The sequence below is a fragment of the Phyllobates terribilis genome, unplaced genomic scaffold (assembly GCF_046119375.1).
Source record: "Phyllobates terribilis strain yellow unplaced genomic scaffold, ASM4611937v1 Scaffold_1__5_contigs__length_1240528914, whole genome shotgun sequence".
In the NCBI taxonomy this organism is placed as follows: Eukaryota; Metazoa; Chordata; class Amphibia; order Anura; family Dendrobatidae; genus Phyllobates; species Phyllobates terribilis.
Genome location: NW_027362761.1, coordinates 717,903,400 through 717,919,166, shown reverse-complemented (window position 1 = coordinate 717,919,166; position 15,767 = coordinate 717,903,400). Strand labels below are relative to the sequence as shown.

The window sequence follows — 15,767 nt, the reverse complement described above, 5'->3', positions numbered from 1 at the left end:
TGCACATGTATATACACACCTCACATGTACATGTGTATTCACACACTGCACATGCCCATGTTTATACACACCTCACATGTACATGTATATACACACCTCACATGCACATGTATATACACACCTCACATGCACATGTATATACACACCTCACATGCACATGTGTATTCACACACTGCACATGCCCATGTATATACACACCTCACATGCACATGTATATACACACCTCACATGTACATGTATATACACACCTCACATGCACATGTGTATACACACCTCACATGCACATGTATATACACACCTCACATGCACATGTGTATACACACCTCACATGCACATGTATATACACACCTCACATGCACATGTATATACACACCTCACATGCACATGTGTATACACACTACACATGCACATGTATATGCACACACTGCACATGTATATACACACCTCACATGCACATGTATATTCACACACCTCACATGCACATGTATATACACACCTCACATGCACATGTATATACACGCCTCACATGCACATGTGTATATACACGCCTCACATGCACATGTGTATTCACACACTGCACATGTATATACACACCTCACATGCACATGTGTATTCACACACTGCACATGCACATGTATATACACACCTCACATGCACATGTATATACACACCTCACATGCACATGTATATACACACCTCACATGCACATGTGTATTCACACACTGCACATGCCCATGTATATACACACCTCACATGCACATGTATATACACACCTCACATGCACATGTTTATTCACACACTGCACATGCCCATGTATATACACACCTCACATGCACATGTATATACACACCTCACATGCACATGTTTATTCACACACTGCACATGCCCATGTATATACACACCTCACATGCACATGTATATACACACCTCACATGCCCATGTATATACACACCTCACATGCACATGTATATACACACCTCACATGCCCATGTATATACACACCTCACATGCTCATGTATATACACACCTCACATGCACATGTATATACACACCTCACATGCACATGTATATTCACACACTGCACATGCCCATGTATATACACACCTCACATGCACATGTATATACACACCTCACATGCACATGTATATACACACCTCACATGCACATGTATATACACACCTCACATGCACATGTGTATTCACACACTGCACATGCCCATGTATATACACACCTCACATGTACATGTATATACACACCTCACATGCACATGTATATACACACCTCACATGCACATGTATATACACACCTCACATGCACATGTGTATTCACACACTGCACATGCCCATGTATATACACACCTCACATGCACATGTATATACACACGTCACATGCACATATGTATTCACACACTGCACATGCCCATGTTTATACACACCTCACATGTACATACACACCTCACATGCACATGTATATACACACCTCACATGCACATGTATATACACACCTCACATGCACATGTGTATTCACACACTGCACATGCCCATGTATATACACACCTCACATGCACATGTATATACACACCTCACATGTACATGTATATACACACCTCACATGCACATGTGTATACACACCTCACATGCACATGTATATACACACCTCACATGCACATGTGTATACACACCTCACATGCACATGTATATACACACCTCACATGCACATGTATATACACACCTCACATGCACATGTGTATACACACTACACATGCACATGTATATGCACACACTGCACATGTATATACACACCTCACATGCACATGTGTATTCACACACTGCACATGCCCATGTATATTCACACACCTCACATGCACATGTATATACACGCCTCACATGCACATGTGTATATACACGCCTCACATGCACATGTGTATTCACACACTGCACATGTATATACACACCTCACATGCACATGTGTATTCACACACTGCACATGCACATGTATATACACACCTCACATGCACATGTATATACACACCTCACATGCACATGTATATACACACCTCACATGCACATGTGTATTCACACACTGCACATGCCCATGTATATACACACCTCACATGCACATGTATATACACACCTCACATGTACATGTATATACACACCTCACATGCACATGTATATACACACCTCACATGCACATGTATATACACACCTCACATGCACATGTATATACACACCTCACATGCACATGTGTATTCACACACTGCACATGCCCATGTATATACACACCTCACATGCACATGTGTATTCACACACTGCACATGCCCATGTATATACACACCTCACATGTACATGTATATACACGCCTCACATGCCCATGTGTATATACACGCCTCACATGCCCATGTGTATATACACGCCTCACATGCCCATGTGTATATACACACCTCACATGTACATGTATATACACGCCTCACATGCCCATGTGTATATACACGCCTCACATGCCCATGTGTATATACACGCCTCACATGCCCATGTGTATATACACGCCTCACATGCCCATGTGTATATACACGCCTCACATGCCCATGTGTATATACACGCCTCACATGCCCATGTGTATATACACGCCTGTTTCCTCTTAAGTTCCTACAGTTAAAGGACCTTTGGTGACATCATGGTCATATGACCGCAATGTCAGCAAAGCTCCTTAAGCAGTCTTAACCTCAGAATAGAAATTCTGCGGCCCCTAAGAGAGTGGGGGCCCTGGGCAATTGACCAGTTCGCGCCCCCCTCCCCTCCCCAACCTAAATGTTAGTCCTGACTGTAACTAGGGCTTGTTTTTGGATTAGGGCTTATATTTCAAGCATACTCCCAAAAATCCTGTAAAATCATGCTAGGGCTTATTTTTGGGTTAGTTCTTATTTTAGAAGGAAATGGTGTTTGGGACTTCAGGACATTTTTCATTTTTTTGTTGACTTAGCCTTTTTCTTTTTATGGGGGGAGAGGTAGTTTTTAAACTCACCATTCTAATAAAAAAAAATAGAGCAGTGCTGCCATTGTTTTTGTGTCTAATTTCTGTCAAAGAGCCACAACATTAGATTTTTGTGGATTTAGCCACGTGTAGACTTTTTTTTTGCAGGGCAAGTCACAAGTTTATTTGAACTGTTCTGAGATATATAGGTTATTCAGTATTAATATTAATGTTTTACTGAAGTGTTTATAAAAATACACATTTATGATCTTGCTGCAATCATAATGATGGTGCATGGCAGAAATAGTTTTTTTTTCTAATATTAATTCCTAACTAGCCTCATGCACTTGATGATTGCTTTTATATTACCTGTCGCTATCAAACTGACAGGCAATTTGTTAGGCCTTGTAAGCTTATAGCCATGGCAGCTGGCGGGCCTCATTGAGGCACCACTGGCACCTCGTGTGCTGATGGGATGACAGAGGGACCCCTTCCCTCTAAACAACCATCTAAATATCAATACTGTTTACTGTGACTTTTAGGAGATTAAATGGTCAAGATCCAAGGTTCTTCTTATCACAACGGTCAGCCAACTCCAGGCTCCCCTTAGTCATGGCACAAGTACAACGTCTGCACCCTTGTGGTCACTTTGACAAGATTGTTCGTCAAGGTGTACCCACTGTGTCAGCAACATGACATAGTATTATTTTAAGGTGTAGGGATGGGTTAGACAAAATAGTTGGCCTGCCTTTTAGTAAATGTAGGAAAAGTTAAGTAAAATGGTTGGTGCAGACCTGTCCATTAGCTGAGGAGGCTGATGGACAGATCTGGTCACATGCTCCTCCACCAGCAGCCATTTTATCGATAGAAGTGCTGGTCAATTTATGAGGAGAAAGTGGTCAACGTCTTTAATAAAGAATTCATCATTTCTGACGGTCTAACACGAAAGCTTGTAACTCTATGTTGTCAGACTTTTTCTTAGCTCCTCACAGCTGGTTTATGGCGACAGACTACTTTAAAGTTAAAAGTGCAGCGAAAACAAGCTTTTAAAAGCAAAACTGTGCAAAATTTATAATGCAACACAATGGCCATTTTTTTAGCTTTAAAATACATGTAATGAAGTATGAAAAAAAAAATCCCTAAAGGGGGCCCACCCCCTTTAAGGTGAATATAGCTTTGCACATGGTCCGTATATACACACCTTTTCTTAAAGGCCACAGAGGCTGCAACACTATTAAGCAAGAGGCACCACTAACCAAACAACACCATGAAGACCAAGGAGATCTCCAAACAAGTCAGGGACAAAGTTGCTGAGAAGTCAGGGTTGGGTTATAAAAAAAAAAAAAAAAATATCCCCATCTCTGATGGTCCCCTGGAGCACCATCTAATCCTTTATCATCAAATGGAAAAAACGTGGTAGCATAGCAAACCTGCCAAGAGATGGCCGTCCACCAAAACTCTCAGCCCGGTAAGGAGGGCATTAATCAGAGAGGCAACACCGAGACCAAAGGTAACCCTGAAGGAGCTGCAGAGACTGGAGTATCTGTCTGTATGACCACAGTAAGCCGTACACTCCATAGAGGTGGCCTTTATGGAAGAGTGGGAGCCTTTACTTGCACACAAAAATTGTAAGGCTCGTTTTTAGTTTGCCAAAAGACATGTGGGACACTCCCCAAATGTATGAAGGAAAGTGATGTGGTCAGATGAGAATTTAGCTTTTTTGGCACCAAGGTAAACACGATGTCAGTCGCCATACCAACACAGCTCATCACCCCAAGAACAGCATCCCCACAGTGAAACATGGTGGTGGCAGCATCATGCTGTGGGGATGTTTTTTGGCAGCAGGGACAGGGAAAATGGTTCAAGTCAAGGGTAATATGGATGATGCGAAATTAAAGGGATATTCAAAACCTGTTTCTATCTGTCAGTGATTTGAGACTGGGACGGAGGTTCACCTTCCAACAAGACAATAACCCAAAGCATACTGCTAAGGCAACGCTCGAGTGGTTTAAGGGGAAACGTGTAAATGTCCTGGAGTGGCGTCTAGTCAAATCCCAGACCTTAATCCAATTGAGAATCTGTAGTCAGACTTGAAGATTGCTGTTCACCAGGTCAAACCATCTAACTTGAAGGAGCTTTTGCCTTGAGGATTGGGCAAAACTTCCAGTGGCAAGATGTGGAAAGCTCATATAGACTTAGAAAAGCCACTTGCAGCTGAAATTGCAGCAAAAGGATGCTATACAAAGTATTGACTTTAGGGGTGTGAATAGTTATGCATACTGAAGTTTAGTTATTTTGTCCTATTTGTTGTTTGCTTCAAAATAAAAAGCAAACCAAAGGTTCACAGTTGTAGGCATGTTTTTGTACATGAACATCAAAAAAACAGTGAAATCCAGGTTGTCCGGTAGCAAAACCCAAAAAATGCCAAGGGAGTGAATAGTTTTGTAAGCCACTGTAGGGAAACAATCCAGAGATAAATGAGAACAGTCTAGGTAATTAAGTTCAGGAGCTGGAGACTGGAGCTAGACTAAAAGCTAGATGCAATACTCAAGCAATGAGTGAGTGATCCATGTGGCTTTAAGTAGGCCCAAACGGGAAACAAGATGGATTCCACAGGTTCAGAATCTGCTATCTTAAAGGGCAATTGCAGGACACAACAGCAGCCTCCAGTGGTAAGAGGTGAAATTGCAGCATAATATCAAGGTGAAAAATAGCAGCCACTAGTGGTCAAACTGTAGAAGAGCAACAGGAATCCTGACAACCCCTGAACTGTTCCTCCTCTGCGTAAACAGATCTCAAGCTGACTGCCTTTTTTCCCCAGCAGATATCCTGTTTTAATAACCTGTCCACCCCAGGAGGCCTCTGCTTCAAATGTTGTTTTAATTTGTTTCTCTCTCCCAGCTAAAATTAATCCTACTTCAAAAAAGAGGATGGACTGTCCGTTCTTTTCCATGTATAGGTAGTGTTCCCTCTTCCCCATATGTTCAATGTGAGGGGGGGACAAGTCCCCTCCCAGGAGATGTCTTATGGATTTAAATTTTCCTCTATAACAGTGGTCAAAGGGCTCTGTTCTCCACAATCTTTGGAGGTGTCTCTTATACAGTCCTGAAGACATGTTGCTTTGTGTTACATTAGGTCTTTGCTTCAGAATACAAAACTAACCACTTACGACCTCTACAACATTTAGAGAAAGAGAACATGGCTTTCAAGTGGCACTGTACTGTTTTTTTTTCTTCCAAAGTATGGTTGTACCTAGCACTGCATTTATCAAGTTTTAAGGATTTTGGCAAACTACTGCACTCTAAGGGCCCAAATACACATTAGATAACTAATGTGTATGGGCGCCTTGGGACTCTGGATTTGCTTGTGCTTGACCTCTGCTCCATTCATAGTCCCCTTGACAATCTGGGAAATCTGATCACAGCTATTGGCTTTTTTCGGCAATTCTATATACAATGAATGGAGCAGAGGTTGAGCATCTGTACTGCCATTGAATACAAGTTGCGATTTTGCAGAACCTATTTTCTGAATCCAGAGCTCTATTTTCCAGATTGATCCTAATTAGTCAAATGCCTAGCGAAAAAAAATTACTTATGGCGTAAATTTTGCTTTTAAAAATACGACTGTAATGAAAAAAGATTTTGTATATTGTAGGAAAGGGTTAAATCCTAGCTTTGCAAGATTTCATTATTTTTTTTTTTTTACTAGAACTAGGGCCTGTGATCATTAGGTGTGTCAGTCTGCTGAATGAAGCAGAGTGGAGTGTGCTACTAGTGAGTGTCCAGCTAAAATGTGAGCTGTAGCTGACTAAAGCGAGACATGCCAGAGTGTCTCTCTGAATCGGAAACTGCATGGGTCAGCTAGGAAAGCTGATCTCTGTGTGTTGAAGCTGTAGAGAAATGTGTGGAAGCTGAAGTCTGTTCAGTGTGCACTGTGCCCCGAGTTGAATATTTCTGTTTGGTGCTGAAGGCTGCTGGAGCCCAGGCTGAAGGGGATACTGAGACTGGTTGGATCGCGCTTCTCTTTTCTCTGGGAGAAAAGACTAACCTGTTGGGGTGAGCCTGCACTGACATATATGTGCCCTGCTAAATGCACTCTTTATTTACTGTTACACCTTTGTGCCCAGAAGAGGCTGTTTTGAATCCCTTGGAGTTTTATGGAGTTTGGATGAAATTGCATTTCCTGTGTGAGTGCTATCTAATGACTACCTGAGAGAGTGAATCCCTACAACTGGTGGAGAATGCAGCCATGAAATCACAGAGAGCACAGGTGATTGCAGTGTAAGGATTGGATGTCCTGGATAAAGGCGGCTACAGCATTGCAGATGCGGTCTGAAAGCTTGGAGGAGCTGTTCAGCTGGAAGGTGACATTACCTCAATGTTATGGCATCACTGGTGCTGCTTGGGAGAGCTCTGAGGGCTGGGAGTTGTCTTATTAAGTGGAGCTGTGAGGAGTTGAACCACGATCCGCAATGCAGGGGGGCCGGTGGACTGCAGCATTGGCTGGCGCCACTAATACTTCGCCTACCCTGCCTGCAGTGTTATTTCTCATCGTGGCGAGGGACCTTAGGCGTGCCAGGTGACCCTGAATGTTGTCCAAATGACAGAACTTTGGGACTCAGGGAGTTTGGTAAACCTTGTAAGGGCCACACTTTCGCATGTGATAGTCCCTGGGAAGAAGGTGAGGGTAAGGTGTATCTATGGCGACGCCAAGAACTATCCCATGGCTCAGGTTGACAAACACACAGACTGTGGTTCCTTGTCCCACAAACTGGGAGTTGTCAAGAACATGCTAGGAGACTCGTGGGCTGAAGTGGTAGCGCCCAGTAGTCCGGTATGCCACCAGCAGTCGGCTGTGGTGATAAGGTCACATGATTTGCGGTAATGTGCAGACCAAGTGGCAGTGTGTAGGACTATGTGCAGTGTGCAGGACTGTAGACAATGAGTTTGCATCCTCATGATGTGTCTGCATTGGTAGTGCAGTGTGCACTGTGTGTAAAACTGTGTCTCTGCAGAGTAGTATGGTGCTGGTGCATGTGTGTAGCAGAGCGTGATGTGCAGGTGGCAGAGCCTGTGTGTGGAATGTGCAGGCTTCAGAACATTGCATGTAATCTGTATGTAGCAGAGTCCTGTAGGCTCTGTGTGTTGCCAGATGATGCCCAACCCCCAGCTTTGGGCAGAGGGGGGGGGGATATGTAGCAGAGCTAGGCAGGACAGGGTTAAATCCTAGCTCTGTAGGATTTGATTAGATCTAGCTGCCTAACTTTTTACTAGAACCAGGGCCTGTGTTCATTAGGGGTGTCAGTCTGTTGAATGAAGCAGAGTGGAGTGTGCTGCTCTTGAGTGTCCAGCTAAAATGTGAGCTGTAGCTGGGAGAGAGACATGTCAGAGTCTCTCTCTGAATGGAGACTGCATGGGTCAACTAGAAAAGCAGAGCTCTGTGTGTTGAAGCTGCAGCCTGTCCAGTCTGAACTGTGGCCAGAGTTGAATACTTCTGTTTAATGTTGGAGGCTGCTGGAGATCGGGCTGAAGGTGATACCAAGACTGGTGGGATCGTGCTATGGAAGAAAGGACTGCAACCTGTTCGGGTGTGCCCGTGCTGACACATCTGTGCCCTGCTAAATTAACTCTTTATTTGCTGTCATACGTTTGTGCCCAGAAGAGGCTGTTTTGGTTTTGAATCCCTTGGAGAGTGAATTGTTCGTACCTCTAAAGAGAATCCAGCACAGCAATGACACATTTTTCAGTTCAGAAGAATTATTTGTAAAATTGAAAACAGGGTCGGCACTGCTCTGGCTGCCTAAAAGGGCTCCACAGGAGCAAAGATAAGAGTTAAATCCTAGTTTGATTTCCGCTGACCCTGAATGAAAATCGCCATGTTGATTTAATGACACAAATGGTTCTGAAGAATAAAACTAAAATGAACACTTAAAGAGTAACTGTAGTTCATTTATTTTTTCCCCGTGTATCAATAGTACATATAAAAACAAAAAACTTTGTAGTATATCTTATCAGAGAAATCTGCTTCTATCACCTCCTGGATTGATCTCCCTCTCAATTCATGTGTAAAATCTGTATTCAGTGAAGACCAATACCGTGATGGGAAATAACAGTTGGTACTTATAAAATTCTATGAAGGGTGGAGGAGCAGAAGCAGAGGCATACATTCCACTGCATGAAAAGTGACAGTTACAGTTCTCCATAGAACTTTATAAGCACCAACTGTCATCTCCCATCTCAGTAATGGGGAAGTCTGTCTTCATTGAATACTGATTTAACCCGTGATTTAAGATTGAATGATTAGTCCAGAAGGAGAAAGAATTAGATTTCTCTGAAAAATATTACAAAGTTTCTTATTTACCTGTGTACCAGTGATTTATGTAAAGATGGTTAGTGTAAAACTGTTTTCTAGTGCTCAGTTCTGGATGTGTTTATTATTGCTTCCCAGAAGGATCTCATGTTGGTGATCCATCCAGAGGTCTGCTTTACACGTGTGCGGTTCACAAGTCAGATTATCGGTTTGCACTTGCCGCACAGAGGAGCTGAAGTCATTTGTCTCATAGATACAATTGGCTTTTGAACACGATGTGAAATTGTCTTTGATTGCCAGCCATGTGAGCTCAGTCAATACCGGTTAGATAAGCGGCAGGAGGGGTTTCTAGAGCCATCGCGAGAAGGTTACAAAGCTAGAAAACCTGAGATTGATGGATCATTTAGAGGTGAAGTGCCTGCGAAGCAAAATGGGCAATGCCAGCCACAAGAGAGACAAGGGAAATGGCTGCAAGTCTTTTCCCTCTAGAATGTCACTTTACAGCACATATCAACGGAAATGGGGCAGAAACTTTGTCTTGGAGAATGAGCTTTTGACATTTCGCATTTTCTCTGCCCTGCGCCATAAAGCAGAGAGCGGCAGGCAGTCTGATGGCAGGTACTCCTATTCCAACTCCATCTTTTCCTCTGTTGCAGCTTCTTTCAAGGATCATCCTCGCATTGCTATCGTGGGGCTCGATGGGACTCATGCACAGGCTCGTGGGCTCGGAATGACTGTCACTAATAGAGGAAATTCAAGAGTGGAAATACAAGCGACATCAGCTAGCCGAGCAAGGTAAGACTGGTGTCATTGGCCATTTACAGTAGCCTCCTTTCTGATGAGATGATGGGTTCCTTCATAGTGCCAGAATCCTGGATGAGGGAAGAAAATGTGATCTAGCCCAGCACCATAATAATCTGCTTCTATGAGTGACTTTTCTGTATGTGGATGATCTGCACTAAACTTATTATAGTCGTTTGCTTTTTTTCTTGTTTGGCAGTTCATTTGCAGCAGAAATGGATGAACTTGACTCAAATTTTACAAAGTTTAGGATCTCCACAGATGACAATGTTTCACTGGCTCCATCTACCACCGAGTCTGTATTTGTAGAAGGTAAGTGTTGGGGGAATGCGCTGCACATACTGTGGATTTCTTAATAGGAGAAGTAATCTACCATCACCTGCATATTAGAAGATTTTTGTTTTTCCTTTTTCACACGTGTTCCAATTGCCAAACTTCGAATTCCCCGTAATTGATAAACTCCGCTATCATGGGGCACTGTGCAGGATTTGTCCCTGCACCCCCCTCATCGATCACAAATGGCTTCAGTAGATGATTACATACTACACTACATCTAATAAAAACATTTTATCATGCTTTGTTGCTAAAAGTTTGCTATACTTCTGGATCAAGTTATCCAACTTTTAAGCATTGAATTTAGAAGTTTTTTTTTTTTTTTTCAAGTAACTTGACCGGCTATTGTTTTTTCCTTGTTCCAGATGCTTTTTATTCTTCAGTGAGAACTGAATTGGAAGGTGATGCTGTTGAATTTGAGTTTGAGTCTTGGAGTAGTGCTGTAGAACCGCCTTATGCCAAAAAGCAGAAGAAAGAGGTCATCAAGCGACAGGATGTGATATATGGTCAGGAAAAAACTGCTCTTAAGAATTACATGTCAATGTTAACTTGTTTTAAGTGGGCAACCCCTTCCAGAGGATAGGTGATAACTTGCTGACTGATGTCTTTCTCACTGCTGGAACCCATACCTATTGGCAGATTGCGGAACATTTATCCCTGTTACAAAATGATGTGGCAGGTCAGACTCCAACCGCCGGTCCATTCAATCTATGGAGAAAGTCAAGTGCAGCACCACAGGTGCATGGAGTGGCCATTGAGCATGTGCACTGCCGCTCCATTCTAACTAAAGGGCCTAATGGTCATATGCCACCAATCAACAAGTTATTGTGTGTCCTGTGGTGGGCTAATAACTTGTTTTCATCTGACAACCCCTTTAAAGGAAACTCGTCATGTTAAAAATGGTATCAGATCTGCAGGTAGGATGTTATAGAGCAGGAGGAGCTGATCAGATTGATATACATTTTTGTGGGAAAAGTTTCATTAAAACTTAAGTTTTATTAACTTAAATCCCCCTGGTATTTGTATGTATATGAGTATAGTGAGTGGTCCTGTTTAGTAATTGGCAGTCTTCACTGTGCATGCAGAGATAGCTGTCAATCACTGAGTAGGACCACCCACTGGACTCTTGCAGACATACAGTACAGACCAAAAGTTTGGATACACCTTCTCATTTAAAGATTTTTCTGTATTTTCATGACTATGAAAATTGTACATTCACACTGAAGGCATCAAAACTATGAATTAACACATGTGGAATTATATACTTAACAAAAAAGTGTGAAACAACTGAAAATATGTCTTATATTCTAGGTTCTTCAAAGTAGCCACCTTTTGCTTTGATGACTGCTTTGCACACTCTTGGCATTCTCTTGATGAGCTTAAAGAGGTAGTCACCGGAAATGGTCTTCCAACAATCTTGAAGGAGTTCCCAGTGATGCTTAGCACTTGTTGGCTCTTTTGCCTTCACTCTGCGGTCCAGCTCACCCCAAACCATCTCGATTGGGTTCAGGTCTGGTGACTGTGGAGGCCAGGTCATCTGGCGTAGCACCCCATCACTCTCCTTCTTGGCCAAATAGCCCTTACACAGCCTGGAGGTGTGTTTGGGGTCATTGTCCTGTTAAAAAATAAATGATGGTCCCACTAAACGCAAACCAGATGGAATAACATGCTGCTGCAAAATGCTGTGGTAGCCATGCTGGTTCAGTATGCCTTCAATTTTGAATAAATCCCCAACAGTGTCACCAGCAAAGCACCCCCACACCATCACACCTCCTCCTCCATGCTTCACTGTGGGAACCAGGCATGTAGAGTCCATCAGTTCACCTTTTCTGCGTCGCACAAAGACACGGTGGTTGGAACCAAAGATCTCAAATTTGGACTCATCAGACCAAAGCACAGATTTCCACTGGTCTAATGTCCATTCCTTGTGTTCTTTAGCCCAAACAAGTCTCTTCTGCTTGTTGCCTGTCCTTAGCAGTGGTTTCCTAGCAGCTATTTTACCATGAAGGCCTGCTGCACAAAGTCTCCTCTTAACAGTTGTTGAAGAGATATGTCTGCTGCTAGAACTCTGTGTGGCATTGACCTGGTCTCTAATCTGAGCTGCTGTTAACCTGCGATTTCTGAGGCTGGTGACTCGGATAAACTTATCCTCAGAAGCAGAGGTGACTCTTGGTCTTCCTTTCCTGGTGCAGTCCTCGTGTGAGCCAGTTTCTTTGTAGCGCTTGATGGTTTTTGCAACTGCACTTGGGGACACTTTCAAAGTTTTCCCAATTTTTCGGACTGACTGACCTTCATTTCTTAAAGTAATGATGGCCACTCGTTTTTCTTTACTTAGCTGCTTTTTTCTTGCCATAATACAAATTCTAACAGTCTATTCAGTTGGACTATCAGCTGTGTATCCACCAGACTTCTGCACAACACAACTGATGGTCCCAACCCCATTTATAAGGCAAGAAATCCCACTTATTAAACCTGACAGGGCACACCTGTGAAGTGAAAACCATTTCCGGTGACTACCTCTTGAAGCTCATCAAGAGAATGCCAAGAGTGTGCAAAGCAGTCATCAAAGCAAAAGGTGGCTACTTTGAAGAACCTAGAATATAAGACATATTTTCAGTTGTTTCACACTTTTTTGTTAAGTATATAATTCCACATGTGTTAATTCATAGTTTTGATGCCTTCAGTGTGAATGTACAATTGTCATAGTCATGAAAATACAGAAAAATCTTTAAATGAGAAGGTGTGTCCAAACTTTTGGTCTGTACTGTACATCAATGAATAAAATACAAGTTATACAGAATCGTTCCTAACAATCCTGTATATCCTTCCGCTCAGCTTCTTCTCTATACTGAGCTGTCCATAGATTAGACTGCATGTACAATGTGACAGGTTCCCTTTAAGTCTTGCTGAATTCGGGAACTTCAGTAGCAGTGAATGGAGAGAGCTATGGCCGCCTCTCCTGTTACTGCGGCTGTGACTCGTGTTCTGGAGATAGAAGGGGGTCCCGCACCTATTAGATTTCCTGATATGCCATAGATATGTGTTGTGACACAACCCCTTTAACTATGAGACAAAGTGGTTTACAGCTTTCCTTTTCTTGTTCACAGAACTTATGCAGACGGAAATGCACCACGTGCGAACACTGAAAATCATGCTGAAGGTGTACTGTCGAGCACTGCGAGAAGAGCTTCATGGCAGTAAAGAGGTGCACCAGCTCTTCCCGTGCGTTGATGAGCTTTTGGAGCTACATGAGCAATTCCTAGCACGCTTTAAGGAGAGGCGTAAGGAATCTTTAGAGGAGGGCAGTGATCGGAATTACATCATACAGAAGGTTGGGGATATCCTTGTGCACCAGGTGAGAACTTCTCTTCTCATCTCACTACTTCTTACAAATCACAAAAGTGACAAGACTTGCCTCTGACGCAGCTTTGCTCAGAGCTCACACTTTTTGCTGTGGGGTTGAAGCCACGTTTTGTGCCCTCCCAGAGAAATAACTAATTTTATTTCTATAGCGCCAACATATTCCGCAACACTTTACAATTAACCTGGGACATGTACAGACAATAATGACTTTAAAAAGTAACACAACATAAACTAGAACTAAAATTATAAAGTAAATGTGGATGCAGCGTGCATTATTATTTTTTTTATTTGTATATTCTGTTATTCACCTGTAAAATTGCCAAATTATGCACTTATTTTTCATTTTTATTTCGTACACACATTTTTTTTTCTTTCCTTCTATTAAAAAACACCTGTTGTAATAGGTCTTATCAGTAAAAAGCAGATAGACAAGACCATAAATAATGTAAATGGAAGGAGTCTCCAGAAGGTCGTTATTTAGCCTTTTCTCGTGTCCACCGGATATATTGTTGTGTGCCGAGCCGTTATCTTTCTGCTCCGTGTCTCTGCCATTTGACCACTGTACTGCAAGAACCGGCTATAGAAATATCATTTGGCATTGAATAATTATCTTTATTGATTTATATAGTTGTGCTTATGTGTGTGTATATATAGATATATCTATATATATATAGATAGATAGATTTATGTATATATGTGTGTATATATATATATAATATATATATTACTAGCATAATGATATTTTATATACGCTGATGATATAAAGGAACTAACAATCACAGAAGAATCTGCTTCAGATCAGGAGTTGTCTTAACACATTGTCGGCCAAATGGACCACGCAGGTTGCATAGATAGTCTGCACATGAGTATAATTTGTATTTGAATGATATTTTTACCCTGTGCTCTCAGTTCTCAGGTGACACTGGTGAGCGGATGAAGGATAAGTATGGCATCTTCTGCAGTCAACACAACAAAGCAGTCAGTCAGTACAAGTTTCTTATGCGGGAGAATAAGAAATTTCAGAACCTGATGAAAGTAAGTAAAGGGTGCATGAAGCGAGATGATTAGTATTATTTGTCATTTTAGGTAGCTTTTCAGAATACACTCTGTAATTGTAACATGAGGAATAACACTATTTTTAGCTATTATATGACTTGCATATTGTATTTTTGATTAGTTTTCCCCTCTGTAGCCTCTCTCTCCAATTTTCAGTTTTCTCTGAGCTAGTGGACAGAGACTGCCTGGTATGATGGCTCCCATATACAGTACACAGAGAGATTCCTTCTCTTATTTCCATATGTAGCACGCAGAAGCAACATCAGCATGGAATACATTCTGCAGCAGTACTGAGCTGTACAGATGTGAATCCAGCTCTGGGAGCTGTAAAGCACTTGATTGAAAGCTGATGGTTGATCTGAGTGTGCTTTCCTGCCCCTACCCTCACCATAAAGAACAATAGGAGGTGTAACTTGACACCTATCTTTGTTGGCAGTCTGGTTTGCTTTGACTAGATGGATATGAGCTGTTTTTCAGAGTGAATGACTAGTTTAGGAGCCAGGGAGGTGAAAAAGAAGCGGCACATAAATGGGGAAGGAATCCGATTTCTCAGATATGATGTATTACAAAGTATCTCATGTATTATTTATTGGTGAAAGAACAATAACCACAATAACCATTAGGTATTAATGTTATTATTCTTACACATATGTATAAAATTTAATACTTGATAGAGCTTGTCATGTGCACTAACATGACAAAAGCAGAGAACTATACGGCAAGAATTAAAGTGTCGCTGCACTCTTATATTTCTAATCGTTTTGATCGGTCAGAACTCCCCATTGATGTTTGAGGAAATATCTGTGATGGGGATGATACAATGTGAGGTTAATGTAGCTCATTGCTCTATAGTATCTTAACTGCATACATCTATATCTTTCTTTGAGCCCCAAAATATTTTGTCCCTAAAATATATATAGATAAAGAATGGC

General features: G+C 41.9%; 1 protein-coding gene across 6 annotated transcripts in view; it reads left to right on the top strand.

Annotated features, from left to right (window-relative positions):
• Nucleotides 1–15,767, top strand: part of LOC141274287 (rho guanine nucleotide exchange factor 18-like) — a 513,433-nt gene that overhangs the window by 458,937 nt on the left and 38,729 nt on the right. For all 6 annotated transcript variants that reach the window (XM_073686293.1, XM_073686291.1, XM_073686292.1 and 3 more), the window contains 5 exons: nucleotides 9,939–10,077; nucleotides 10,283–10,395; nucleotides 10,782–10,922; nucleotides 13,524–13,771; nucleotides 14,689–14,814. In XM_073686293.1, coding sequence (XP_073542394.1) covers nucleotides 9,939–10,077; nucleotides 10,283–10,395; nucleotides 10,782–10,922; nucleotides 13,524–13,771; nucleotides 14,689–14,814 — 767 coding nt within the window. The remainder of the gene's footprint in view (nucleotides 1–9,938; nucleotides 10,078–10,282; nucleotides 10,396–10,781; nucleotides 10,923–13,523; nucleotides 13,772–14,688; nucleotides 14,815–15,767) is intronic.